Source organism: Aspergillus uvarum, assembly GCF_003184745.1.
Source record: "Aspergillus uvarum CBS 121591 unplaced genomic scaffold BO82scaffold_17, whole genome shotgun sequence".
Classification (NCBI taxonomy): Eukaryota; Fungi; Ascomycota; class Eurotiomycetes; order Eurotiales; family Aspergillaceae; genus Aspergillus; species Aspergillus uvarum.
Window position 1 is genome coordinate 280,300 of NW_020291314.1, and position 27,383 is coordinate 307,682.

The 27,383-nt window shown below is 53.9% G+C and overlaps 11 protein-coding genes and 1 non-coding gene across 12 annotated transcripts; 6 read left to right on the forward strand and 6 right to left on the reverse strand.

The window, feature by feature from the left end:
* The first annotated feature begins 320 nt into the window (after positions 1-320).
* Positions 321-410, forward strand: BO82DRAFT_t117. The gene has a single exon. It is a non-coding gene; the product is annotated as a tRNA-Asp (tRNA).
* Positions 411-1,545: 1,135 nt separating this feature from the next.
* Positions 1,546-2,897, forward strand: BO82DRAFT_390994 (class I SAM-dependent methyltransferase). The gene is made up of 2 exons (XM_025638547.1): positions 1,546-1,847; positions 1,917-2,897. Exons 1-2 carry the CDS (start codon positions 1,704-1,706, stop codon positions 2,613-2,615), a joined length of 843 nt encoding a protein of 280 aa, XP_025493521.1. The 5' UTR covers positions 1,546-1,703; the 3' UTR covers positions 2,616-2,897.
* A 113-nt stretch (positions 2,898-3,010) lies between these two features.
* BO82DRAFT_382398 (cellulase family protein) lies at positions 3,011-4,529 on the reverse strand (the record flags this gene model as incomplete). Its single annotated transcript, XM_025637926.1, has 5 exons — positions 3,011-3,194; positions 3,246-3,813; positions 3,866-4,039; positions 4,089-4,480; positions 4,514-4,529. 5 exons carry the CDS (start codon positions 4,527-4,529, stop codon positions 3,106-3,108), a joined length of 1,239 nt encoding a protein of 412 aa, XP_025493522.1. The 3' UTR covers positions 3,011-3,105.
* A 1,832-nt stretch (positions 4,530-6,361) lies between these two features.
* Positions 6,362-8,994, forward strand: BO82DRAFT_382399 (S53 family peptidase; the record flags this gene model as incomplete). The annotated part of the gene is made up of 7 exons (XM_025637927.1): positions 6,362-6,837; positions 6,887-7,345; positions 7,396-7,513; positions 7,560-7,650; positions 7,709-8,343; positions 8,455-8,597; positions 8,673-8,994. The coding sequence occupies 7 exons, from the start codon at positions 6,362-6,364 to the stop codon at positions 8,743-8,745; spliced, it is 1,995 nt and encodes a 664-aa protein (XP_025493523.1). The 3' UTR covers positions 8,746-8,994.
* Positions 8,995-13,003: 4,009 nt separating this feature from the next.
* Positions 13,004-14,732, forward strand: BO82DRAFT_390997 (uncharacterized protein; the record flags this gene model as incomplete). The annotated part of the gene is made up of 8 exons (XM_025638548.1): positions 13,004-13,099; positions 13,159-13,279; positions 13,339-13,523; positions 13,582-13,618; positions 13,676-13,743; positions 13,803-14,188; positions 14,251-14,318; positions 14,383-14,732. 8 exons carry the CDS (start codon positions 13,004-13,006, stop codon positions 14,679-14,681), a joined length of 1,260 nt encoding a protein of 419 aa, XP_025493524.1. The 3' UTR covers positions 14,682-14,732.
* Positions 14,733-15,198: 466 nt separating this feature from the next.
* On the forward strand, positions 15,199-16,956 carry BO82DRAFT_353020 (uncharacterized protein; the record flags this gene model as incomplete). Its single annotated transcript, XM_025634855.1, has 1 exon — positions 15,199-16,956. A coding segment is annotated over one exon (1,267 nt), but the record flags the coding sequence as incomplete, so codon positions are not given.
* A 597-nt stretch (positions 16,957-17,553) lies between these two features.
* On the reverse strand, positions 17,554-17,934 carry BO82DRAFT_400717 (uncharacterized protein; the record flags this gene model as incomplete). The annotated part of the gene is made up of 1 exon (XM_025639213.1): positions 17,554-17,934. One exon carries the CDS (start codon positions 17,932-17,934, stop codon positions 17,554-17,556), a length of 381 nt encoding a protein of 126 aa, XP_025493526.1.
* Positions 17,935-18,404: 470 nt separating this feature from the next.
* Positions 18,405-19,210, reverse strand: BO82DRAFT_44644 (uncharacterized protein). The gene is made up of 2 exons (XM_025641201.1): positions 18,944-19,210; positions 18,405-18,855 (listed from the first exon to the last, which is right to left on the reverse strand). The coding sequence occupies exons 1-2, from the start codon at positions 19,136-19,138 to the stop codon at positions 18,580-18,582; spliced, it is 471 nt and encodes a 156-aa protein (XP_025493527.1). The 5' UTR covers positions 19,139-19,210; the 3' UTR covers positions 18,405-18,579.
* A 659-nt stretch (positions 19,211-19,869) lies between these two features.
* Positions 19,870-20,832, reverse strand: BO82DRAFT_431056 (uncharacterized protein; the record flags this gene model as incomplete). Its single annotated transcript, XM_025640662.1, has 1 exon — positions 19,870-20,832. One exon carries the CDS (start codon positions 20,830-20,832, stop codon positions 19,948-19,950), a length of 885 nt encoding a protein of 294 aa, XP_025493528.1. The 3' UTR covers positions 19,870-19,947.
* Positions 20,833-21,567: 735 nt separating this feature from the next.
* Positions 21,568-22,600, reverse strand: BO82DRAFT_382401 (SDR family oxidoreductase; the record flags this gene model as incomplete). Its single annotated transcript, XM_025637929.1, has 3 exons — positions 22,132-22,600; positions 21,692-22,038; positions 21,568-21,615 (listed from the first exon to the last, which is right to left on the reverse strand). The coding sequence occupies exons 1-3, from the start codon at positions 22,592-22,594 to the stop codon at positions 21,568-21,570; spliced, it is 858 nt and encodes a 285-aa protein (XP_025493529.1). The 5' UTR covers positions 22,595-22,600.
* A 745-nt stretch (positions 22,601-23,345) lies between these two features.
* On the reverse strand, positions 23,346-25,109 carry BO82DRAFT_332250 (sugar porter family MFS transporter; the record flags this gene model as incomplete). The annotated part of the gene is made up of 3 exons (XM_025633169.1): positions 23,346-23,742; positions 23,800-24,070; positions 24,126-25,109. 3 exons carry the CDS (start codon positions 25,107-25,109, stop codon positions 23,348-23,350), a joined length of 1,650 nt encoding a protein of 549 aa, XP_025493530.1.
* A 1,195-nt stretch (positions 25,110-26,304) lies between these two features.
* BO82DRAFT_431059 (uncharacterized protein) lies at positions 26,305-26,704 on the forward strand (the record flags this gene model as incomplete). The annotated part of the gene is made up of 1 exon (XM_025640663.1): positions 26,305-26,704. The coding sequence occupies exon 1, from the start codon at positions 26,333-26,335 to the stop codon at positions 26,702-26,704; it is 372 nt and encodes a 123-aa protein (XP_025493531.1). The 5' UTR covers positions 26,305-26,332.
* Between the last annotated feature and the right edge of the window lie 679 nt (positions 26,705-27,383).

A 27,383-nucleotide genomic window follows, 5' to 3' on the forward strand; every position in this document is an offset into this window, starting at 1 on the left:
ATCCCAGGCTTAACTGCTTCTAGGTTTATTGGGTAGGTTAATGCCTCTGCAAGAGCAGATATGCAATCTTGATTCAATACTTTAGCTATAGGAGTTTGGGCATATCGTAACCCCAACAATGGCGAATTAGGCTTTATGATACCAAAGTCCCATCCTCGAGTCTATCGGTAACTTACACTCCCACTCAAAGATGCCTACGGAGTATAAGCAGACAACCTCTTGAGACATCTTGAGACATCTTGAAACAACATTGTTTATTGTGAGAGAGACGACTGGTTTTTGGTCCTGTTGCGAAAGTTCTCCAACCACCGCATCTCCATTCCTCGATGGTCTAACGGTCATGATTTCCGCTTGTCAATCCCAATCGGGAACAAGCGCGGGAGACCTGGGTTCGACTCCCAGTCGGGGAGATTTCTTTTTTGCGTTCTTCCCTTCCTCCATAAGGAGGTATACTTTTTGCCAAGCTGCTCTCACATTAAAAATATCTAACTTAATTCTAATCGAGTGTCAACACCTTACAGATCACAGAGCTGCACTCCTCCCAGCACTAAATGACCTTCGGGTTGTTGCCGCTCGGATGCTGCTGTGTCACATTCATACCCTCGTTTCCCCTTTTCACGAAGCTCACTTCACCCCCAGACTCCCTCTACCGTACTTTGCTTGTTCTCGGATATGAGAAGTTTCCCATCGATCATTTATTTTTTCTTAGCATATCAGCAGTCGACCAGGGAAGCAACATACCCCCAGAGCTGATTCTACCTCATTAAATTCATAGCATGGAACGTTTCCAGCAAAACGCTAACAAAAAGTGGCTTCATCGAGAGTCATACGGTTCCTGAATTACAGCCTTTGAGACGGGCAACAATGTGTAACCTACCGGCGTTATCCCATAGTAGCATCCATGTCAGAGCCACAAACACTAATCGACAAGGCCTGACAAACCCAGGGATCTGAGCTCTTGTCCACAGAATTCCAGCCATTTAGCCATCTATTAAAGCACTGATGTCTCGTGTATCTTTCGCTCTGACACCCAACGGCTGTTCTTGGGTTCCTGGATGGCCGGCGCTTGTGCTCGAGCTGATCAGGTACTGTACCACAGAGGGCATGTGAGTCGGTCCAAAGTCTGATTGCTCAAGCGCCATGTTCCAGACGAACTGTGGCAAAGCACGGTTGAAAGATCAGACAGCTTTAAATGATGCTCAGTCTGCTCTCATCGACCGTTTGTTGTCCCGCACGCGCGAGGTCAGATCAGAGGATAAGCGGATGAGCATATCCACACCACCAGCTACCTACTAGTAACGGGGCTGAACGTCCAAGAACCGTGTAATCCTGCCCCTCTTATCACACTTGCGAATGAGCGCTGGCGGAACTGTCGGCGGCATACACGCCGTCAGCTCGGGCTAGCCCGCCGGATACGAGGATTAGCATCGGTTACGGTTCGGCGGCTCGCGTTCTTTGTTCCCATGACTGCCATCCGGGCGCTGATGACGAACCCTGCTCCCAGTGAATGCATTCATAAAAAGCGTCAGCTCACATCATTCACATCAAAGCCATTCTCCTCTCGCAGCGATGGCTTATGTAGCTATCCCGTACAAAAGCTGAGGTCGGCCTCGGCCAAATTAAACAACTCCCTCCTCCCTCTCCACTACCTCCATCCTATCCTGCACCACCATCAACACCACCATCACATCTCTGCTACCATCATGGCTTCAACCCTGTCCGCAGCCAACCCCTCAGTCTGGTACCGCCCCGACTATGGCGCTAGACTCAAACCCTCGACCCGGTTCGTCTACAACAACTGGAGCGAGATCCCCGACGAGGAACTCCCCACCCACCTCCACAGCATCGTACGCCACTCTCCCTCTCCCCTCTCCTCTCGCACCAATCACCCCTCCCAACCAAACTGACCATCAAAGCGCAACCGCGCCTGGCCGCTAGGCAACTACCCCTGCATCGGGATGTGGATCTTCCTCCTACCGGGGCTAGCCGGGTTCCCCGAATTCGACAGCCTCGTCGCCCAGGCGCGCGGCCAATCCACCTCCGAATCCTCCGTAATCCTCGACCTCGGCACAGGACTAGGCCAGGATCTGCGCCTGCTGGCCGCCCACGGCGTCCCGACCACGCGCATGGTCGCCGTCGACCGCGAGCCGCGCCTCTGGCAGCTGGGGTACGAGCTCTTCAAGGACACCGATCGCATGCAGGCGCGGTTCATCGAGGGGGATTTCCACACCATGCCGGACGCGGCGCTGGCCCCCGTGCAGGGGAACGTCGATCTGGTGATCGCGGCGCAGTTCCTGCATCTGTTCAGCCTGGCGGGCCAGCAGGCGGCCTGCAAGCGGATCGTCGCGCTCTCGAGGCCCGGGACCACGGTCGTCGGGTTCCAGCAGGGGCGGCAGCAGCCCGTCGAGTATGTCAGGCCGTGGGGGGTGACGTTCTACCAGAATCGGGAGTCTTTTGTGAAGATGTGGGGGGCGGTGCAGGCGGAGACGGGGACGCGGTGGGAGGTCGTGGTGAGGGAGGTCGAGTTGGAGGAGTGGGGGATGGAGGCGGAGGATGTCGCGTGGATGGAGGGGGTGAAGTTCGGGATCGAGTTTGTGATTACTCGCGTGTCGTAGGTTGGAGGCTGGGTGTTTGGGTTTTGGATTGGAGATGCTGCGTCTTGGGCTTGGTCATCAGAGAGGTTTGTTTGGAGGGATTGGATCGAGGGATACTGACTCGTTTGGAGTGGTCAATGATGTACGATTTTGATGAACTTGGTTGGCCCTAGGAGGGTGGTGCGATGAGTTGGATGTATTGTGAATTATCGCTGCAAGGTACGAACCGGAATGTCCATTCCATCCTAAATTCGGTGTAGCTGATCACCTCGGTGGCTTGCCTACAATCACAATCAGAACCTGAAGATCTTCTTCCCGAGCGTAAAGAAGCCTGACCAGTAATTTACAGAAGAATGCATGAAAGTTGAAGAGGCTATAGTAAAAGAACTGTTGATCAGACTATAGAGTTGATGAAACTGCGACACTAGTACAACTCTGAAGACACTACCGTTCGATACAATCGGTGGTTTGATGGCCACTGGCCCAAATGTCAAAGAAGTCCTCACTGTTTCTAGCCCAGACTGGCTTCCACCATCGGAGCGATGCCGTTCTCGATCGCTTCAGATGAGCGCCAGTCCGACCAGGTGTGATCGAGAAGCCCTATAAATAATTAGCTAGGGCGCTTCAACACTGCGACGCGGGACAACTCACCCCATGTCTCATCATAATCCTGAGTTCCTTCTCGGATGTAGTAGCTACCAGCCAAAACCCAGACCATCCACCCTGCGTGCACACTGGGGATCCATTCCGCGAGGCACGAAGCATACACCCCGGTGTACGTGGTATCGTCCTGCGCGTAGCCGAACTCGGTCAGGACGACGGGTAGGACATTCTTGATACTCGCGTTATCCGTCTCCAACGCATTGAAGCCGTCGCTCAGCAAGCTCGACGACAAACTGCTGCAGCTCGAGGTCGAAGAGTCGTAGTTGTGCAGCTCGAGGACGATCTTGTCGGCGAAATCGAAGTCCGTCTTCAGGAAGACGGTGCCGCTCCCCAGATCGGACGCGGTGGGAATCGGCGACAGGGTCACGTCAAAGTTGAGGCCAGAGAAGAAGATCAGGAGATCCGAGTTGGCGCTGTGCACTTGCTTCGCGTTCTCCACCATGTTGGTGTACCAGTTCTCCCAGTTGTAGGAGGTGCTGGTCAAGGTCGCGTTGTCGGCCGGAGTGCGGAGCTCGTTCCGCATGCCTACACTCTTGACCGCTGGAAGGGATTTGACCTGTGCTTCTTGTCAGTGAGGATGAGGCTGGGAAGACAAGGAAGAGACTTACGTGGGTCGCCATGTAGGTCCACGCACGATGCCAATTCGCTACGTTGAAGTAGGTGTCTCCGAACCAGCTGTTGCCGTCCGTGGTGCTGCAGCACCACATGGCCTTGGAGATGTGGTTGTCGAGGTGCACGTAAATACCTTGTTTATAGCATTCGTTGGCGACAGCGTCGTAGACCTTCGGTTGTTAGTGCTCACTGCTGCAGTCAGTCTGAGTCATTACTCACCTGCAATCTAGTAGTTTCGTCATTGAACTGAGGATTATTGCTAATGATGTCGTTGTACACAGTTGTGCCATTTGTCTCTCCCAGGGCATTGATTAGAGATGTCTTGATTGGGACATCTGCGCCGTTCTCGTAAATGTCGTCGATCATCTCAATGGCGAAGGTAAGGCGGATGACGTTCATGCCCAGACTCTTGATCTTACCGACGATGTATTCGATAGACTGGTACTGCAGCCCTTCCGGCAGCATGGCCTCTGCTGCACCAGGCCAGTTCACCCCGGCGTAGGTAACATTATTGCCGTCGGAGTCAACGATCCATCGCCCTGACGTAGAGAGAGGTTCGGATGAGATTGCGTTGGCGATCAGGGGTCCTGCAGCAAGGAGCAGGCCGAGCACTCGTCGAAGATACATTCTGACCTTACTTGTACGATGGAGAATAGACATGGAAGGAGTCCATGGGTATCGTTGAGGATGTTGGCCTTTTATGATGATCTCTTCGCCCCGAAAGCTCATAGGTTTCGCCCGCATACACCCATGTCAATCACCAGATCGCATGATTGACCCATTTTCACTCATTCTCCGGTCTTGGTGCCATCTCCATATTGCCCGCAGGGTTGTCGAGTGCTATTCGTGGAGAACGTGATTGTGCCTGTTGTCAAGCGGGGAAATGAAGTGCCCTGGTCCATGATCCCCGCATCGCAAAACACCGGAATGCGCGACATTTGTGTCCCGGGAACATGAACGGCCCAAACAGATGTTCCTCATGCATGTGCTACCAACGATCTTGAAGTGAACAGCCTAGGTTTACATCGACTCAGACGATAGTCGAGCATGTCCAGAGACCACATCGGATAATTTGGGAGGATGATGTCATGAGATTCTTCAGCATCTCTGCACGTCGTTGTACTGTCTCTATGCCTGTTGATTAGCTGATGTAACCCTGCAGCAGCTCCCCGTCCCCGCTTCAAGATAACGCACCAATAGGTTGAATGGTGCAATTAGCCGATGTCTACCCCGCTTTGCGATCAGAGCTTCTCCTGAGCATCTCTCCATTGTCCTTGGTCGCCGTGCTCGCATGCTCAGATTGATCATCAACCCTTTCGGGTGTTTTGGCTGTCGAATAAATGGAATCATAAGAAACTTGGAATATCATAAGCAGTATCACTCTCTCGATAGCCAAGTCGCCAAGTTTAGCAATGATGCAAGCTTCAGCCAGAGAAGAGTAAAAGTAATAGAATGCTGTTCTTGGAGAGATGAAAGACGGAAGGGTCAGGGGAAGTGGAGGAGGTCAGTGTGACCTGTTTGTCTGATGTGTCTGATTTGTCTACAATGCAAACAACACTCCATCACTTCACCTTCTTACTCCTCACATCTTCTGTTATGCCAGGATGCATTGCTTGCGCATCTTGAATTGACGATTCATTGGAAGTCCAGGCATTGACATGAAGCCAGGGCAAGAAGCCCTTTCTTGCGCGGAATTTCGAGTAGAGTTACCCCTCTGAGTTCATAAACGTTATGTTCAGAGTCCGCAAAACTGATTCCGTGACTGAAATAGAGCCAGTCTCGCCCTTTAACATATAAGCGACCGTTCCTGAGATTGAGTTTACGATGGACAATTGGTTTCCCAGCTTGTCACATCCCACGGCATCACGGCAATGCGTGTCTGGGGTATCGATCCACGAAGCATCCGCCTTCTTCTGTGCAGCTCATCACGCACTCGCGACGATAAACTTGGTCTGCAATCATACCAGCCATGCAGCTAATTTACGGCTTGCCCAATAATGCGGTCTCTTATCGTCCTCCCGCCTTGTGGCAGTCGGTTCTCCGGCCATACTCCGGTTGCAGCAGCGAATGACACCGGCCCCGGAAGCTTAGCTGCAGATAACAAGATTGCTAACCGAGGCTAGAAATGTCAACAGTCCAATCGTCCTGTGCAACGGGCAGATAAGCGGCGTATCACCTTGCCAAATTTGTTTACCCCATTAGACGTTTGCCCAGGATCACGCAAGGATGCTTGGATGTCACCGCTTCTACGTTTGTTCATCAAAGCACCACAGCCTATCCGACACCGTCACCAACCAATCAACAAACCCATCGTGGTTCGTCTGCCGGCGGTGTGGGCTTTCATGTCGCAATCAAATCTCGCATGGTACCTACTTGCCATGCCTGCAAGGGGTCCACTGCTCGTGAGGGGCTTCTGCCATCTTATTTAAAGTCGCGTTGAACGGCTCGATTTCGGCCAGCTCTTTTCCAGAGCGCGTTGACCAGACTTCACGATGCTTGTTCGCCAGCTTACGGTGGCTCTGGCCGTTGCGGCTTTGACCAATGCCCTTCCCGCGACAGTCAAGCATGTCCTACATGAAAAGCGTGGCCGAGACTCTTCGGACTGGGTAAAGAGGGCCCGCGTCGACAGCCATGCTGTCCTGCCAATGCGCATTGGGTTGGCCCAGAGCAATCTGGAGAAGGGTTACGATTACCTCATGGAAGTATCTCATCCGGAGTCTGCTCGTTATGGCCAGTACTGGACAGCGGACCAGGTCCATGACATGTTCAGTCCCTCCGAGGAAGCTGTCGAGGCAGTGAGAGAATGGCTCGCCTCCGCTGGCATTGATCATTCTCGAGTTGTGCACTCCGATAACAAGGGCTGGCTTGCTTTCGATGCCTACGCGCACGAAGCCGAAAACCTCTTGAAGACCAAGTTTCATGAGCACGAGAGCGCCGGCAGTGCGAGCATCAGAGTTGGATGTGACAGGTGTGTATGACACTCGCGGGAGGCACACCAATGGCTGATCTGTCTTTAGTTACCATGTTCCCGAACACATCCAGCATCACATTGATTACATCACGCCCGGCGTCAAGCTCACCCCAGTGGTCAAGAAAAGCAAGAAGGTCAAGCGTGCGTCGCAGCTCGGTCATGCTTCCAACCTGAAGGCTGTCACTGGCGACGCGATCATCTCCAGCAAAGCCAAACTACTGCCGACTGAGCTGCAAGGCTGCGGATCCAACATGACTCCGACGTGCATCAAGGCCTTGTACAAAATCCCCGACGCGACGAAGGCGACGAAGGGCAACACCCTGGGGTTGTATGAGCAGGGCGACTACTTTGCCAAGGCCGACCTCGATCTCTTCTACGAAGCCTATGCTCCCTGGGTTCCCCAGGGCACATATCCCATTCCAGCGCTCATCGATGGAGCCAACTACTCTGTCCCGACTGACAGCTCCTGGAACACCGGTGAATCGAACATTGACATTGACATGGCGTAAGTAGCTTGAACTGGTTCAGGATGCACGGAACTAAAGCAGTCTATAGCTACGCCTTGATCTACCCACAGCAAGTCACCCTGTATCAGGTTGACGACCAGTACTACGAGCCGCGTGAAGTTGCGACTACCAACCTGTTCAACACGTTCTTGGATGCTTTGGATGGCGTATGTGTAATCCAGCCCCTTTTGTGACTCTAGCTAACTCTTCCAGTCCTACTGCACCTACAGCGCATACGGGGAGAAAGGCAATGACCCAGACATCGACCCCGTCTATCCGGACCACAACGCTGGAGGATACAAAGGTACGCTCCCGATGCCATGTTTTCACCAGAAAAAGAAAAAGCCCTAACAGTACCCCAGGCAAGCTGCAGTGCGGCGTCTACAAGCCCACAAATGTCATCTCGGCATCCTACGGGCAGGCCGAGAAAGACCTCCCGGTCGCATACACCAAGCGCCAATGCAACGAGTTCCTGAAGCTCGGCCTGCAAGGGCACTCGATCCTCTTCGCCTCCGGCGACTACGGCGTGGCCTCCTTCGCCGGGGACGGCGGCAACGCGAACGGGTGCCTGGGGCCGGAGGCGAAGATCTTCAACCCGCAGTACCCGTCCAACTGCCCCTACGTGACCTCGGTGGGCGGCACGATGCTCTACGCGGACCAGACCTACGAGGACAGGGAGAGCGTGATGCACGTGAACCTGGGCGGCACGGCCAGCAACTTCAGCTCCTCGGGCGGCTTCTCCAACTACTTCCCGCAGCCCGAGTACCAGAAGAAGGCGGTCGCGACCTACTTCAAGCGCGCCCACCTGACCTACCCGTACTACTCAGAGCTGGAGGTCGACTTCAACACGACCAAGGGCCTATACAACCGCATCGGGCGCGCGTACCCGGACGTCGCGGCCAACGGCGCCAACTTCCGCGCCTACATGGGCGAGGAGCTGTACCATTTCTACGGGGCGAGCTTGGCGTCGCCACTGTTTGCCTCCGTGCTGACGCTGGTGAGTTCTAGACCATGATAGAGGTCCCGCACAGCCCATCAGGGGGGAAGACAACGCCACCACCGGTGTTCCAGACCCGAACAGAGCTAATTTGTTATCCTTCTCTCCCAGATCAATGAGGAGCGTCTCGCGGTCGGAAAGGGCCCCGTGGGCTTCATCAACCCCGTTCTCTATGAGCACCCGGAAGCCCTGAATGATATCACCAACGGCACCAACGCCGGATGTGGTACCTACGGCTTTAGCGCTATCCCCGGGTAAGTCCACGAGACAGAAACCACTCTATCGGACACAGATCATGAGGGGGCTTGCTAACACTGTAACCGCCACAGATGGGACCCCACTACTGGATTGGGCACCCCCAACTACCCCAAGCTGAAGAAGCTGTTCCTGTCGCTGCCGTAGAGATTGAGGTTGCAGCCACAACTTCACGACAAAACAAACATAGCCCAACCAAGCACATGAGCTTACAAACCACTAATTGCTATTTTCTTCTTCCTCTGCTTCGTATCCCCCGAAACCTTCACCAAGCAGAAAACGAATGTCTCAGTTCAGTCCCATGGTCTGATCGGGACGAGTGGCACTTCTATCGATCCTTCCACCCAGATATGATTCAAAGTCAATGTACATAAGCTATTGAACTCAATGCACGAGCAAGGAGAGTCTCGAGTCTTGTGACATGACTAGCAAGCAGGTGCCACCGCGCACTCATGTCGCCCACGTGGCATTTCTAGTAGGGATCGAGGATCCGCTAGTGCCTAAGTTAGGTGGCTCTAGTCAGTAAGGTCTGTGGTTTAGGCGTCTGTAAGCAACACACACTTCGTCCATGGAAAGTTTGTGCTTGGAACAAGAAGGCCCAGGCGAAATCTCCAAGGAGGACATCCGTGTTTGTTGGTCGTCGAGGAGCACGTCCAGCGTTGCGATCATGCTCAAGGTCCCAGGACCGGTTATTGTGACAAATAGCTGTAGCCATATTTCATCCCGGTAACCAGAAAACAGGTCCTGGGACATGACTCAGGAGATAGATAAGATACCCGAGCGGACCATGGCAGATGCAGAACGGACCAAGGCCAGCCCACTGCAGCTACAATAGAACGGATACGGGAATCCCCGGACCAGTTCACACCACCCAGGGTCCGCCCTCAATAGCACGGCCGAGACACTCCGAGCATGCAACCTAAAAACCAGCCAGGGAAAGAAAAAGACCAGTGGGAAGAAGGGCTAGAGTTACTGCGCTGAAAAGAGGTTCTTTTCCACACGCCACAAACACTTACCTCTTCGTCAGGGCAGAGCAGGACACACTGCGTCGCATCGAGACCTCACTGCACAAGTTCCTACAGTCGTAGCTCGAGTCATGGCACCAGAATAATTCAGATCTGAAAATCCGAGTCAGGTCCAGCATCAAATCGAGTCATCCGCCAAGGCTCTCGAAGACCCCACCAGCATAACTGAATTGAATGGAGTCAAGGTGATTTACTCGCCTCGAGGCGCCGCAACGGCAACCTATTGCTACTCGAGTCATCAATCACCCCCTTGCCTCCAGATCCAGATCCAGAGTCAGAATTAGGGCCAGGATCAAACCAACCCGAACTGGATCCCTCCCGAGTCGTCATCTCCATACCGAAGGTGAGATATTCGAATCATGATAATCTCCAGGTTTCATCTCCACATCGACCTAAAATTTAGGGAGAGGAATAGAATTGGACCGGCCGGCCTCGGTGGGGAAAGTGCTTCCGCTTAGATAAAAGTACATGCACAATTTCTTACATACTTGGTAAGTGGGTGGGTAGGAGATGGCCGACGCCCGCGGGAATTCCGCTCATTAGCAACAAACACAAAAGAAAAGCGTGCAGACTGCAGTGCAAGGGTTTCCCGCCGGGACATAAGGTTTGTTAGCGCTCGGGCGTAGAACCCGATTTTGTTCGAAGAGCCGAAAGCCTGATTCTCGAAGGTTGGAGGAATAAAGAAAGCTAGACTAAAGGAAAGGTGTTTATCGAGTTTGAGTTTGTAGGTGCATTATGCGTGGGATGAGGAGAAGGGCGTGTTTGGTGTTTGAGGTTGGTGTCAAAGGGGTAGAGTTGGGTAGCGAGCTTCCGTGTTGTTTGAGGTTGGAAGATCAGGGGGCTAGCTGGGAGTGTTAATTCAGAAGAACTTGGAATTGGGATTCTCTTTGAGGTTAGCTGGGGAGCTGAAACGCATTCGCTAAGCTCGCTACCTGTTCCTTGCATGCAGCTCAATAGTCCTTTGTCTCGATGACAAACAAAGCACGTTTTGCCCTGTCCAGAGCCATGGATTGCGGTGGGTATATTTCTCTTCTGCTTGACTAGGGTCTTGCTGCTTGCATGCAGAATCCATGTGCGTGTGCACATTTTTAGTTCCTCGCTCGGTTTTGCTGGCGGCAGGATTCCCGGATGTAGCCGGATGGTAAAGTCTAATTGTTTACTCTGCAACCAGTGCATCGGGTCAGAGGTTACAATCCGACACAAAAAAAAAAGGGTTCGCTTTTAGAGCCGCATGGCGTATCATCGGAAGATACAAGGCAGGTCGACGATAAGACACCCAGCTGCTCATGGGGATCGATCGTATTTGATCTCTTCCTAAATTCGGACCGGCATCGCGCGGGTTTCCCTGACCCTCCGCCCCCCACGCCAAGACTTCGATCGGGCAACGAAAAATTTGGGTGGGTTGGTACGAATGGCACCAAACCATCGGCGCCTAACAAGTATGATCTGCTTTAGCCAAGAGGTGGTCTGGCAAAGAGGGCACACCCGATCGTGGGAATGGCGCTGCACCAACGAACTCAAGCCCTGCGATATAGTTTCGACTAGGACGCAACTGTGCTCTGATCCGTGATGGACTCAAATTTGTGAGTAGACTGAGTTCAATGAACTTTTGGAGAGATCGAAAGAAGTAGAGAACAGTGGGATATGAGGAATGACGGAGGAGTCACGATAGACCCGAGGCTGAATCAAATGTGCGCGAGCGGTTCAGACCGAAAGTGGATGCCTGAGGCTAGAATACAAAACCCTGGCCTACATTGCAACGCAACAAACCAACAAGGCGATGGCACAAGACACCGAGTAGACGTAGTATTAGTCCACCATGTCAATCAGTAGGAGGTGGCAAACAGGGCTGGGCTGAGCTGGGCTCAGCTGGACTCCGCGGAAGAGCTGCGCATCGAGTAATTAAGTACAAAGAGGCCAAATTTAGCTCTGGGTCGATCAGCTCCGAAAGAGGCTCAATCTCACACAGTGACACAAGGTACCGCGGTCAATGCTGCCGTTGCTGCCGTTGCTGCACTGGTGAATGCCGGTTCTGGCAAGAGGTCAACCGAGAATCCGAGATACATATATTAAACAGACTCCCCCCTGCAATAAACATTTGCAGGGATGATGCTGATCATCGGAGACACCGTCCGCCAGCCAGCATACTATATGAGTATGACTTATGAAAGGATTGTGTTGGTGCCGGAGACTTTTCCCTTTCGGAGATCTACTTCCGCGGATCAACATTGCCCCGGATACCTTAATGAGGGGGGCACTAAGCCCTTCGAAGTATTTGCAATGGCGCACTGTGGCCTTCCAAGGCCTTCCAAGTTGGGACCTCGGGAATGAAGTCTGGATCATTCATTTATAACAAACAGTCCGGCAGCTGCTTAACGTGGTTGTCCCACTTGGCCGCTGCACGAGGCATAGGTACTGTGCAAAAGAGGTAGGAGGGGGTGACTGCAGTGCAAAGGAAGGGGGACTTCTAGAAGGCCACGTGCGTGGCAGCAAGCCACCAAGCCAGGGTTTGGTGATCCTTTTTGTTTTCTTGCGGGGTACAGGCACGGGGTGGTGGTAGGCCGCAGTAATAAACAGAAAACCCCAACCACATGGCGTCATTGGAAGGAGTCTCAGTCAAACAGAGTCATTTCAGCCGATGATGGGGACTCAGACAGGACGTCCAGGTTGGTCTCTTTTTGTCATGGACAGTACAGCAGAATCTCCTGGGTCACCGGTCGACGATTCTATCTTGCTAGTGGAGTAGGGGTGACCAAGTAATTGGAACTTCGTCGGATTGGACCAGACACACTGCGGCGGGTGCACTGCGTCTTGTCGGGCAACACAAGCCGATCGCCGCCACGGAGGTTAAGCACCAAAAAGGCTTAGCGGGGGGTGTTCCGTTTCACTCCCACCCACGGGTCCCTGCGCACTGTAGTCTAGCAACTGTACTACGGAGTAGATCGATGGTAGCCCACCACACTCAATCTTAAATCCATGGCAGGGCAGACTTTTCTACCGAGATTTCACTATTGCTGCCAGTCATCAAGCATTTTTTTTTCTATTTTTTCCAAATTCAGAGTTTCCTTAGTCAAGTCAAGGCCATGTGCAATGGAGTGATCTGGGCCCCCAACCAAGGTGGGCATGTATACGATACGATTCATGCACCGCGTAGATGTAGGCTTGGTTCGGTGCTCGCTCAACCGTTGCTTGACGTTTCAGGTGGTGCGTGTGGACTCAAGGAGAAGGTTTGGCCCGAGGGCTGTCTTAATAAGGGGTGTTAAAGACTGTTTTTGTCCCCCCCCCCGGGAAGTTCATCCACTTGTAATTATGAACTACTGCCGCTGCAACGTGCTGCTGCTGTTGTCTCGTTGCGCCCGACAAAGCCTGTCACTGTCACTATGAAGCTTCACCAAACTCTTCTGTTCCTGCTAGGAACTCTCACCACCACCGCGCTCGCAACAAATTATACCACCGCCGATTTCTCAGAATGTGTCGTTAGTACCCATCTTGCCCCTCGACTTGGTGTTTCTTTCCCTAATTTTTCCTTTGGCAGGTGTCCTACTGGGAGCAAACCTATCCCGATTGCCCGATCACCGACACCTCGTGTGTCTGCACCAAAGAGTCGAGCCTGATCGCCTACGCTTCAAGTGAATGTACTCCCAAGGAGTATTTCCGTGAGTTTTCCGAATGATGATCCAGTCAAGGCGTTTCTCATACTGATGATCCCTTGCAGACGCTAGACACCTCTTCGAACAAGAATGTAAGATCCGCCCTCGCGCAGGTCCTTCCCTCGTGGACCCATCCGTTCTTGCGCCGCTCGTTCTTGCGACCGTCTTCTTCGTCATCCGGTTATGGGCCAAGTTTCAGGGTCTTGCGGGAGGCTGGGGGCCGGACGACACCACAATTGCGCTTTCATTTGTAAGACTCGGTCGCGTACTGGATTTTGCGCTGGCGGTTCACTGATAACGTCGTCCAGGCCTTTGGTGTTGTGGAATATGCCATGTACGACAAGAGTGAGTGATCTTTCCTGAGTTGTGACGGCTCATCGCCTCAAACTAACACTGCGTCAGTGATCTACTACGGCTTCGGCCAGAACATTTGGGACGTGCCGTTCGACGACATCACGAATTTCTATAAGGTGTGTGTGACAGGCTCATGCCCTCATGGAGTAACACTGACGGGTCACCATCCAAATAGCACTTTGAAGCGCTAGCCATGGTCTACAAGACACAAATCTCGCTCGCCAAGATTTCCGTTCTGCTGTTCCTCCTCCGCATCTTCCAGTCGCGCATATTCCGCATGTTCGCCTACATCATGATGGGCGTGAACGCTTCGATCGGCATCACTTTCGCGCTGGTCGACCTGCTCCGGTGCACCCCGGTCCACCTGGATTGGGATGGCTGGGCCACGAACTACGCCGGCGGAACCTGCATCAACTTCATCGACGCCATTCTCGTGCACTGTATTGCGAACATTGTCGCCGACGTCATCATCGTCATCCTGCCCGTTTACGAGGTTTCGAAGCTGCAGTTGCCGACCGGCAAGAAGATTACCGTGGGAATGATGTTCATGATGGGTTTGATGTGAGTTGGATCATGTGGCGTTCAGATTCCTGATATCCATACTGATGGTAAATGCTCTCTAGCTTGACGGTTGTCGCGATTATTCGGCTGGTTGTCTTCTGGAACCACCGCTGGGGCGTGAACCAAACTGGTAAGCCCATTTGCTCATCCTTCGCCATCGGTAGCGCAGGAAGCGTGACACTGACTCCAAATAGCTGGTCTCCTCCCGCTCATCCACTGGTCCGTCATCGAGTCGCAAATCGCCATCCTCACGACCTGTCTCCCCGCCGCCCGAGCGGTGGCCGCCCACCACATCCCGGGGATGAACAGCCAGGGCTCGCGACGGACCTACGCCTCGCGCGGCCCTTCCTTTTTGTCCAAGGGCCAGACCAATGCCAACAGCAAAATCTCCAAGTCGGTCAATTTTTCAGTTGATTATGTGTCACGAGGCCCGCGCGATGACAACAGCGAGGTCCATTTGGTGGAGATGGACGGAAAATACACTCGGGTCTGAAAGGAACCCCCGATACTTTATTTACCATCCATGAGGAACGGTGTTATGGAGTCATGACGGGTTTTGCTTTGTTTCCGGGTTTGTTTGATACCCTTTGCACCGAATACATAAGTTACACCCAGGGGGAGGCATTTGTCACCTGGTTTGTCAATTATTCAAAGATTTTTCCTATGTGCTGTACCAATTTCTTATCCACAAGATCGCATTGACCCCATTGTTTTTGATCTTCTTCACGATCAAGTACACCGCAGACCTAATTCATCACCTTAATAATATCTCTTCACAAAAAAAAAAACCTTGCATGATCTGCACAAAGATTTAGTTGTTCCAAGCACAAAGGCTCGAGGAGGGCGGAGATTGCCGCGGTGAAGCCAGAAACAAAGCCGCACAAGTTTAGTCAGATGCATAAATAGCCGCGATTCCGTCGCACGCCAGGCTCCCCGTTTCACTTTTCCCGCAACCCCGATAAGATTATTCGGTGAAACTGGCGCGAACTTATCTCATCACAAATTATCATCATGACTCAAGACATGAGTGAAGAACTTGGTAAGTCGCGCTGGGCCCCCCAGAGCTCCGACAAGCCATCCAGTGTAAGCTCCACCATTACCACTACTCATCATCAGCAGCCTTGTGGCCATGGTGGGACCAAGAATCGCCATGGCAAAAAGTCTCACAAATCCAAGCCTACCCGGCCACCCCAGCCCGCCGTCACTGCAACCACCACGACCACCACCACTACTACCATCACGGCCACAGCCAGCAGCACTCCCAACGGGGCGTCAACTGCACCCAACACGAACCCCAAAATCTGGAGCCCATCCCCGCGCCCTGCCCTCAGCAACGGCACGGCTCTCACGAGCACGAGCCCAACCCAACAACAACAGCAGCAGCAGCAACGAGCGGCAAGACTCCCGCGGGTGGTCGGAGGAGTGAGCTCCTCGCTCGGCGACGGATGGGAGAAGATCCCAACCCACCGCGAGCCAACGCCGGAGCCGTCCTCCTCCGCGCACAGCCTGCGCTCTGAACCCCAGTCCCCGACGACGAAGCAGAAGAAAAGACCGATCCCGCCGTCCATCGCCGACGCCGTCGAGGCCCTCTCGCGGTACCGCAAGATCCGCCGCCGCCTGGAGTGGAAACTGCGACACCTGGTCGACGGGTTCAAGCAGGCCACGAACCGCGACCAACCCGCTCCGGAGCAGCTGTACGCGGAGCAGATGTTCAAGCTGGACTTCCACGAGTACTACGGCCTGCTGGAGCGGGCGCTCGTGTACCTGATGCTGGTGTGGAACATCCACGTGTCGCGGGCGCACCCGTCCACCAAGATCAGCTGGGCGGACGAGATGAACGGTGGCGGTTCCGGAACCCACCGCTACCACGCCAACGTCCTCGAGGCCCTCCGCGACCTCGACAGCCCGTACTTCGAGGTGCTGGGCTCCGGCGACCGCTTCGCCCACCTGCAGAGGGCCAAGGAGCTGCGCAACCGCTGGAAGTATGCCGACATGGACCCCGAGGAGCGCGAGCGCGACCCCCAGACCTGGCGCGCGGGCTACAAGGCCTGGAAGGACGCGCTGACCCCGCTCGAGAGCTACGATTTCGATACCATCTTCGTCCAGATCCTGCAGGGGCTAGTCGAGGCGGCGGACATCGCCCAGCTGCGCGTCGATGAGCTCGGGCGCGAGGCGGGCCAGGACGACGCGGCCGCCGCCGCCGCCGCGGGCGGGAGCGAGAGTGATCCCGATGAGTGGGACTTTTTGGTCGATGCGATGGATTGGGAGGCTGTTTGAGCGAGGGGGTGATTTTTTCGGTGCACCTTCAGTTTGTTAAATATCACTATGATCCGCAATTCCTTGTGGAGTCCTTGTTTATAATGTTTTCTTTAGCGCTGGCGGGATCCGGATACCCTCGACACCAAGCATTTTGCCCTGTTTATTGCATATGTGAGATACGATCCTCGCTTTGGTTGTGTATTTATCTGTTATTTATCCCTCTCCCCACGGCTTTGTGTGCAGTGTCATATGGCATAAGTTTGTACATACTTTGTTTGGCGATACAATGTTCCGACTGGACTATTCAGTTGCGGGACTTTCTACTAGGAGACCATTCGATTTGCTGCCTGATAGTCAATGCGATGCCACAGAGCAAGCATTGCCTATCTTGCAATCGGGGGACTTTCATACACCCCAGGTCTCCATTTTTGCATTTTACTACACTGATTTCTTGGATTCCTTATCCCAATTCTTTTTCCTTTGCCGATAATGACCTTGTCCAATCCAACTACATATATGAGAAGCGAGATTTTCGAACCAACACCTTGTAGTTTGGCTTATGGCATCGTGTGGGGTACACTCACAGGTAAGCGATTCCTCAAGACGTTAAACCCCCGAGAAAGAGAGAAAGAAAGAAAGAAAGAAAAGAAAAGATTCCCGGTGGATTGGAATCCCAGTGCCCAGATTGGCGGAGGCAGATGTCTACCTACGAGTCCAGGTTCTTAAAATTAGCCAGCTCCTGAACAACCCAGGACTATACTGTCCAGTTCCGGGATAAGTGACAATATTAAAGAATTCACAAAGCACAACACACAAAAAGAACAATTGGTGGATGACAGAATCATGTTAAAAAGATAGCAACGAATCAAAATATGAAAGTACATAAATATACAAGTGGAACTTGAGGAACCTTACAAATACAACCTGAAAGAAAAGGAAGTAATCCATATCATATCATGACCAATGTCCATTGACTATTCTCCGCATACGGAAAATACCTATATACCAAGGGACCAACAAGCACAGATATTATAAACGGACTATAGGTAGACACAAAGCCCCCCCTTTACATCCTCCGCCTCGCATCCCCAATCTCGTTCCGCAAACTAGAAAATTGCGAAGCCCAACGCGCAGAGCCGTTCCGCCAGCACCTCCCCCTCCCCGTCCAAGACGGACGGATCCTGGTGCGCGGCCCACATGATCTGCTTGGTCAAGTCGACGCAGGCCTTGAAGACGCCGGGGCCGGCGACCTCATCGTAGCTCTTGGGCGAGGCAAAGTCCCCCGAGATGTTGGACCGGATCACCTTGCCGCAGAAAATGTCGATGAAGCCGTTCTCCACCGCGCGTTCGGCCTCGGCGAAGTCAAACAGAGGCTCGGGCTCGCACGCGACGGGCGAGTGGAAGTGCAGCAACATCAGCAGGACGACCTTCTCGGCCCAGTAGATGGCGAGGTAGCCGGGCGGTACTTTGGGTAGACGGGGGGCCATTCTCACTTGGTAAGTGCTGTACGTATGCTGGGGATCTTGGTGTAGCTTGTGAGTGTGTTGGGTGATTGTGGGTTTGGATGATGTTGATTTGAGGTAGGAGTGGGTAAGGGGGCTTGTATTTATAATCCTTGGATGAGGGTTTGATGTGTGGATGTGTATAGTGAGGGCCGGAAATCTTGGATAGTATTCTCCCGCTATGAGCGCAGCTGTGATAAAGGTCGAAGGTGGTGGGGAGACAATGACTTTGTCTGGCTCTTTGTCTTGGATCGGAGTTTTGATCTCATTTCGTTGCTATACTTGCGCTATGGTCCGGTTATCGCTGTCAGTGCTGGTTGTGAGCCTTGGTTCCGAGGCTCGCCGACTGTATGAGACTCTTTCAACTCTATCGTCGTATCTCTTCTGTGTATACCAGGTTCAATGACATGATTTGATCTATGTCATATTCAGGATAAACAGCAAGTGCATTCTTCCGATCACCTTACAAGCTATGCCATGACACTGACTGTTTCCTCTATTCAATAGTAAACACAGAAAAAGACCAGCAAAGGAAATAACCGTATTCCCAACTTTAATCACACGATCATCACTGCCCCTGTACCTATCACCACGGCGAAGACCCCCTTCAATCAAAGAAAGAGGCTACCCCTAAGCAGAGTAAGAGAACTGGCAAGTAACGCCCTTGTTGCGCGTGCCACAGTCCGAGTTCAACTCCTTGGTCGTCCCGTCGAAGGAGATGTACCCGCCCTGCAGGTCGGAGGCGCTCTCATCGCAGCCCTCGCCGCTGTAGACAACGAGGCTGGCGCCGAGGCCGGTCTCAGAGGCGGAGAATGTGTAGGGCTGGCTGCCGCCCGCGGAGTTGGTGCAAGGGAGGCCGAAGTCCTTCTGGCTCCAGGAGTCGTCGCTGGGGGTGCAGATTGCGATCTAGTGCGGTTAGCCCTTGTTCGTTCTTGGCTGAAATGTCTCTGGATAGGAAAGGAGTGGGCAATTTCACGGGGAGGAGTCATCGTACCCATGGCTCAGCGGCACCTTCGCCGTTGGCCTTGTAGCTGCTGTCGCGGATGGAGGTGTAGTGAATGTAGGCGGTGCCGTCGATGGCGGTGTCACCCAGCTTGGAGAGCTCGCTGCACGACCAGAGCGCGGAGACGAGCTGGGGCCCGGTCAGGAGGGAGACGGCGGTGGAAATGAGGGTGGTGGAGAACTTCATTTCGATGATTGTTTTAATGGAGAATGATGGACTTGAGTGAGTCAAAGGAGTGATTGGGTGCTTGTAGTGGTGTGTTGAGAGTGCTGTTGTCGTTGATGATGATCTGGAGTCACAGATGACAGCCCGCTTTTATACCTTTCCTGTCTTTAACACTGCAAACGTCCATATTGACAGGTGTATACTGAATGGCTGCATGTTGCCATGAAACCCGACTTAGTTCTGCATAAGCGAATCAGGCTAGTGGCTTGGTACCGAAACGCCTGGGGGCGGTTTTGCGGGGGAGCATGACGCGTATGACTGCTGCGCAGCGGATGCAGTGTCAAGCTTATTGTCTGTCAGGACCACAGCTAGATAGCCTTGCACAAGATTTTTCCGGCAGGCTTTTGGCCCCGATCCTTGCCGCTGCAGATGTCGACTGCGCCCTAATGGCCCCCATAGATCAACGTCACCCACGTTATTCCACAATCTTCGATGACCTTAACTTACGATGGAGCCAATCAGATGCTCTAGCAGAGAGCCTCTATGAATCGTTGCATCCTTGAACTGTTGGCCCGCACTGTTCGGCCCCAAGGAAGTTCTACACCTCCTAAGTTGCGGCGTGGGTTGACACCGTCCCTCTAAGCGGACATAGTCAGGTCTCGATGTCTCTGGCTATCTAGCTCATGAGTAAATTGCCCAGCAGTTTATCCCGAGAGCAATTTGCACCATCAGACCTTGAAAAGTAAGCACGCTGGCCAATGAACTTAACACGATATGTACAGTAAACCTTTTCATCAAAGCGGACTCCATTGCAAGCACAGTCAAAAGTTCTATTTCCCCGACAGCTCCTCAAACAACCTCGCCCATTCCCCAATATCTTCAATGAACCGCCTCGCAATCCCCTTCTTGACCCCATTCTCGACAAAAAACTCCCAATCTTGATCCAAGTGCATCTGCTCGAGATCCAGCCCATTCTCCAACGCCACGTCGCGCGCCTTGCGAAACTCCGCTTTGAGCAGCGGAGACTGCACATACGACTCCTGCCACTCACAATAAGCCTTGACCGCGACATCCCGCAGCCCGCGAATCTTGATCCTCTTCCCCGCAGGCTTGCTTGGCTGCTGCTGTTGCTGTTGCTGCTGCTGTGCATCCGACTCCGCGGACGGCGTACCCTCCGCCCCCTCCCTCTCGCCCTCCCCGTCCTCCTCATTCTCCTCCTCCCCCAGCCGTGGCGGCAACTCCTCACTCAAAAACGGCAGATTCGACCCCGGCGAGGGCTCCCGCGGGGGCGTCTTCTCGCGGGGCCCATGGTTATGCAACGGATTGCGCACGCGCACCTGGTACAGGCCCTGGCGCGAGTTCCAGAGGATGGACATATCGAACGGACACCCGATGCGCTTGCGGTTGGGCCGCTTGCGGATTTTCGCGACGGAGGGCTTGAAGATGCCCCGGTCGCAGATCAGGTACAGCGCCTTGAGCTGGGTGCCGCCCGTCTCGCCTCGGCTGGACCGCTTCTTGACCAGCCGATAGCCGTGCGACTCGGCGAATGCCTGAGATTTCCCCAAGGCCTCCTGCCAGCTCACGTACCAGCCCTCGAGGGGTGGGGGGAGCTGCAGCATGGATGGGTCGGGCGGTGGGGGCGGGGGCGCGTTCGGGTCGGTGGGCGGCGCGACGGCGAAGCAGTTGAAGGGGGAGGCGGGCGTGGCCGGGGCCATGGCCATTTGATGGTGGTGTGGCTGGGTGGTTTGCATTGAGGGACAATGTATAGTATGTTCTGGGCTTTTGGTCGGACTAGTCCCTGGGGTCCGGGGGGTGCAAATAGAGGGCGTGCTTGTGATTTTGCGGTTTGGGGGTGGGGGATTTAGGGAGGTGTGGAAAAAAGGTAAAGAAAACACCGCGATCCCCTTTGTGGATGTTGGGGTGGGGAGCTCCTGCAGTGCGGTGCAGTGGCAGAATGGCACACCGCCTTTCGCAGACGGCTATGTTTACATGGTGTACTGTCCAGTTACAAAGTGCATTGTTTACACATGATGGTATACAGTAAATGGCTGCTCCCTCGCTCAGAGATGAGAAGTAGTTTTCTTCAGGCTATTATATCTGGCTTTGCGGGACAAGCTTTGGGGGCGTGCCACTCGGTTGATGGGCATGTGATGGACTACATGGGGTGGGTTAGTAGTTGGTTAATCATATGGTGCTGTAGGACTGGGGTAGTATCCGGCTGGGCCTTGTATGTGTTAGTCATGGTTAGTTGTGGTGTTCTGTGGGGTGGGGTGCATAGCCCTATGTCTACCTCTTGCCTGTGAGTGCTAATGTCTTGGGACAATTCGTCACCGCTGTTACCGGAGAGTGGAGTGTTCATACATTCTAGCTAATATACAACTCGCCAACAGGGAGAATCATTTCCGAGTCAAAAGAACCCAAAACATACCACCCATTATTGAACAAATGATCTACCTCCTCAACTCCTCCAACCCCATCCCCGCCGTCCCCATCCGATCCTAAACAGTCAGCCAAACACACTTACACACATCCACCCACGCCCAACCCCCAAAACATCAAAGAAAAGTAACTCACCAAGACCCAAGTCGGCATCCACGTCGTCAAAAACCACCCGATGGACGCCATTCTCCCGCGCCACACCAACCCCGTCTTCCCAGCCAGCAAATCATCCACCACCCGCCGCGCATACTCCTCAGGCGCCATGGGATCCTTGACCGAATCCCCCGCCGCCATCCGCCGAACCCCCTCCGTGGCCGGCTCATACATCGACCCCGGAAACTCGAGGTCGGGATGCTTAGCGAAGATCTGCGTCTGCACCACGCCCGACATCACCGTGACGACCCGGACCCCAAACGGCGCCAGCTCCAACCGCAGCGTCTCGCCGTAGGATTTCAGGGCGGCTTTGGAGGCGGCGTAGAACGCTGCCCATCCACCACAGAACATTCGAACGGATTAGCCTCACGCAAATCACCCACTCTCCCCTACCCCCCTTGCGAATAACCAAGGCAACTCACCATTCCAGACAACAGGCATATTGCCCCCCAGACTCGCGATATTGACCACACACCCCTTCGCCGCGACCACCATCCCCGCAAACGCCTGCGTCACGCGCACCGTGCCCCAGAAGTTGACATCGAAGAGCGCCTGCGCCTCATCCAACGAGGTCTCCAGCGCGGGCCGCACCAGCGGCAAGCCCGAGTTGTTGACCAGGTAGTCCAGCGTCCCGGACGTGTGGGCGCGCACGGCGGCCACCGCCCGCGCGATCTGCTCGGGCGATGTCACGTCCAGCTCCAGTAAGGTCATGTGGGGCAGGTCGGCGAGGTGGGCCATTTTGGGGAGGGAGCGCGCGGTGGCGAAGACGTGGAAGCCCCGGGCTTGGAAGGTTTGGGCCAGCGCGGAGCCGATGCCGTGCGCGCTGCAGCCGGTAATGAGGACTGTCTTGCGCGTTTCTTCGGGTTGTTGCTTTGGGGGGGACATTTTGGGTGGGTGGGTGGGAAAACTTTTCTGATGTGATGTGACGGGGGATGGGTAGTTGAATATGCCTGAGAAGGTGGTTGGTTAGCGTTGGATCGAGGTTGACGTGGATGTAAGGATCGCGGGTGGTTATACGAGGCGGGAAGGATTAGCATGCGGGCCCCCGGGGCGGCGCTAGTGGTGGTCTGTAGGGGCTAGATGGAGGGATCGGAGTGTTGGGGTTGGCTGCTTCGTGAATTAGATTATGGTTATGGTCGTAGTCTCATCTCATCTACTTGCCTTGAGGTCCGTTGACACGGCGGTAGTATGAAAGGCTGAGCATTGATGGCGCCTGTTGGCCATGGCTGCTGTCTGTTGCACCCTGTGGTCTGTCCAGCCTGTGCGATAAGATCCCACCGATAAGCCAGTGATGGCGGTGGATCGTGTGGGCGGTGTAGGCGGTGTAGGCGGTGTAGACAGCCAAGTAAAGCCGTGACACCATGACATCATACCCCAGTGGCAAGGCAATCCCAGTGAATTCTACAAGGCATGATGCTACGTCCTATAATCATTCCGGAGAGGTTTTAAAAGATGCAAGAAATGTATGAACTATGCAATAACTAACGTAGATGGCCAAGCCTGGTATATCATGCGATCAAATGCACACCACCACATATGTACTGTACTGTACGTGAAAAACATCATGAACACATCCAAATCAAACTCCAATCCCCAGGGGTATAACTTTTCCTTCTGGTTTCCACGCTTTCTTTCAACTTAAGCGTTCTCCGCGTGGTAAGAGCGGGACTCCTTGCGGTGACGCTCCTCCTCCTGGAAGTACTCGGCCGAGTGGAGAGTCGGCATCTCGAAGCTGCTGCTCTTCCAGGGCTTGACCTTGTTGACGTACATCCAGTCCAGCTCCTCCAGGGTGCGGCCCTTGCCCTCAATCACAAAGAAGTAGATCACGAAGACAGCGACCAGCAGACAGCCAGCGAAGACGTAGCCGTAGGCGAAGTCAATGGCACCGGTGATGAAGGGGGTGAAGAAACCGATCAGGAAGTTCCAGAGCCAGTTGGAGGCGGTGGCCAGAGCCATACCCTGGGCACGGTACTTGCCGGGGTAGAGCTCGGCAACGATGGCCCAGACCATGGGACCCCAAGTCATAGCGTAAGCTGGAAGAATCGTTAGCATTGTGAAGATTGTACCCAGGGAGAATCGTCCGGACTTACCAGCAATGAAGAAACAAGTCACAACAATCATACCCTTGCCGACATCGGGGGTGTTCTCGGGGTTTTGCACATCGAGCATGAAGTGGCCGATGGAAGCGAAGATCATGAAGCACACGAACATGAATCCAGCACCCACCATCAGAGACTTGCGGCGACCGAAGTTCTCAACGATGTACAAGCCACCAAAGGTGGTTCCGAAGTTGACGGCACCGAGAATCACCTGAGTAATGAAGCTGTCGGAGATACCAGCACCCTTGAAGATAGTAGTACCCTGTTTGGCGTTAGCAAGGCGATCCATATAAAAAAAGAAATCAAGGTAAACTTACATAGTAGAAGAAGTAGTTGGCACCGGTCAGCTGCTGGAGCGCCTGCAGGACCATACCCAGGGCGATGCGGTAGAACATGCGGGGGGCAGTGATGAACTCGTGCCACTTCTGGCTAACGTTCTCGGCCTCGAGCTGAGCCCGGATCTCATCCAGTTCGTTGATAATGACACGGTGGTTTTCAGGAACACCATAGAGCTTGGACATGGTGTTGCGAGCCTCCTCGATGCGGCCGTGACGGTAGGCGAAGCGAGGAGATTCGGGGAAGAAGGTCATACCAGCACCGAGAGCGAGGGCAAACACGAAGGTAATACCAAGGGTAATACGCCACTGAGCGGTGCCATCGAGGTTGTGCGTTCCCAGGTTGATCAGGTAGGCCAGAAAGATACCCAGAGTGACAAACAGCTGGTAACAACTGATCATGGCACCACGGATGTGGCGAGGCGCACTCTCACCCTGGTACATGGGGACCAGGAGGGAGCAACCTCCGACACCCAGACCAGTGGTCCAACGGCCCATAACCATCTGGACCCAGTTACCCGAGGGGGACGTGATCTGCACAATGAGGCCGATGAGAAGAATGACACACCAGACGGTGATCGACCACTTGCGACCAATGCGGTTGGCGATGGGGGCAGCAACCAGGGCACCAATCAAGGTACCGATGGACAACAGACTAGTCAATAGACCGGAGCGCACATTGCTGAGATACCAGGTACCATCCGCCTTCTGCATACCGTACCGTTGAAGGTAATCATCCTCCTGCTCGAAACCGGCGATCTGACCGGTATCATAACCGAAAAGAAGACCTCCCATGGAGACGAACATGGTCAGGACGAAGGAGCGCAGCGTGACACGAGGGACGGGGGTGTCCACGCCCATCTCCATCGGCTTGTCGTAGCCAAGCGATTCTTGGCTAGACTGTTGTTGGGGAGCGACAGCAGGGGTGATGTGCTCCCCATGGCTGGCAGAGGATTCAACACCCATGGTGGAGAAGGGTGCAGGTTGCGGGGATTGTTTTGCTTTTGTCGAAGAGAGTAATGATCCGTGAGATCGAGCCCAATGGAGCGGATGATAGGGAGATGTCAAACCCGTGAAGGTATAGAAGGGTTGAACTCAATCACCCTTTTAGGGAAGAAATGAATTGTTTGGGGATAACGAAGAAGGATGCAGATGCCTGATTCAGAAAGATCTCATTTTCGGGGGGGAATGAGCGGCCTTTTATGCCCTGTCTCTAGACGAAAGAGGGAGGGGAAAATTTTCATCGGGGGAAAACAGATCCACGCCTGGGCAGAGTGCCGACATGTGGGGAGCCGACATCAGCAGCTTGCCGGGGGGAATGAGACCAGGGCTGACGACTTTCTCAATGGCCCCAGGTATGCCGTAGAAGGCCGGCCGAAACCGACAAGCCAGTCAGAAGTGACGGAATACTGGGGAACAGCCGGAGCACCAGGGGGAGGTGCAGTACTATCGGGTTCCACGGGCCTCTTTCGGGACAGTTAAAAGAGCAGGTGACAGATCTCGTTGGCTGACGGCATCGGCACACGGAATTAATTATTCTCTGCTAGAGATTTGAAGGGGTTCGACGCCACCCACCTGCATGGGCGCGGGAGGCGTGTGTCAAGGAGCCATCCACGGATTGCCCAGATCGATGACATCGGGTTTCCACGAGGGGAATAGAGATGCTGCCGTACAGAAATGGATTAGTCTGGTGTCAATTTGGACATCCGGGGGAAGACAGACCTGGTTCACAGTGAGCTGATGATGACCGACCGGGATGTGAGCGTCGTGCATCAGCCAAGACATCAGAGAAGAAAAGAAGCAGAACAAGGAAAAGTGCAGGTTGAGACGGGCATCAGCGGCGCTCCAGAGGGGGAAAGCCTGGCGATGAATTGAGCCGTGAACACTAGGGATTCTTGCCCAAGGTGGAGATGCCCCACTACCACCATGCCTCTTTGGGGGACTCACCCACAACTCCAGAGTTCGGCAAGCAAATGACCGCGCGTGGCCCGGAAAGGGTCGGATATCCTGGAGTGACCTGGAGTTTGCTGACGCAGGGCCACCAAATCTGGAGGGCCTGGAGAAATTGAGGGGAGTGCGATACCGTATCCGTTGACCGGTGAGCCTTCAATCCCAGTCCCTTCCACTTCCTGCACAGTGCTAAAAGGAGGGGGAAAAAGAGGGGAAATGCGGAGGTTAAAACGTCAGTTATGACCACCTGCAAACCAGCACAAAACATGGGGAAATTTGATATGTTACTGGAGCTGTTGTGTCTACTGGGTGCACGAAGCTATTCCCAACAGCGTCGATTGCTCTCACGCCCCTTGGACCAATTGGCCCTCGTCGACAATTGCCAACCGACATCTGGTACTGAGATGCTCGCTAAGCCGACCGAGAGAAGCGTTTCGGCCCCGATGGTCGGGATCACGAGAGTCGCCATCCCTGCGAGAATTGCTGCCAACGTCCAGCTGACTGCCATCCCGACCGAGCCGAAATTGATTGGTGGCGTCAAGGGACTCGACTGGTTGGCTCTGGAATCCTCCACCAAGCTTCGTGGCTGCCTTGGTGTGAACCTCGCCTAAACTCCCTCCGGCCAGGGTTCTGATCCTTCTCGCAGTGCACAATGACGACAATGGCTTGCTTAGGCTGCCCATGATTTATGACGCTATTCCCATGCACTGTCCATATGGTCTGGTCTATTCGTCTACGCAGTTCTACGCAGTCTACGCAGTCTACGCAGTTAACGCAGTCTACTGTGTAGTATCAGGTTATTATTATGTACCACGTTAAGGATCCCCGGTCACTTCCCCTGTGCGATAAAAGTTGTAGATGGTTCCTGACTATGGTTTGCCGGTTCCACTGATCATCTAGAGACTAGGTATTGGGATCGGTGGCAGCAACCCCTGAGTCTCCTCGTGCAGAACCTCTCCAGCCGGGTAAATTGTCATCCTCAAATAGGGTAAGGGCTGTCGTGTCCTCACGTGCTCGCTTAGTCTTGGAATCTCGGATGACGTATGGGCCGCTTATTCACCAGTTTGCCGTGGAACTTTCCTAGAACGGTGTCTCGGATCAAATCTAATCAAATTCTTGTCCGGCTTCTGGTAGCTGGACTGCTCGCCAGACCGCCGACTGCCGGTAGCGATGAGTTCGAGATCATTGCTCGGACATTGCTGTAAGGACTGAACCATTGAAGTTAAAGCCATTGCCACCAGGTTGAATGTAGGAAATGGCACGGCCGGAAGCAGCCATATTGCTAAGCCT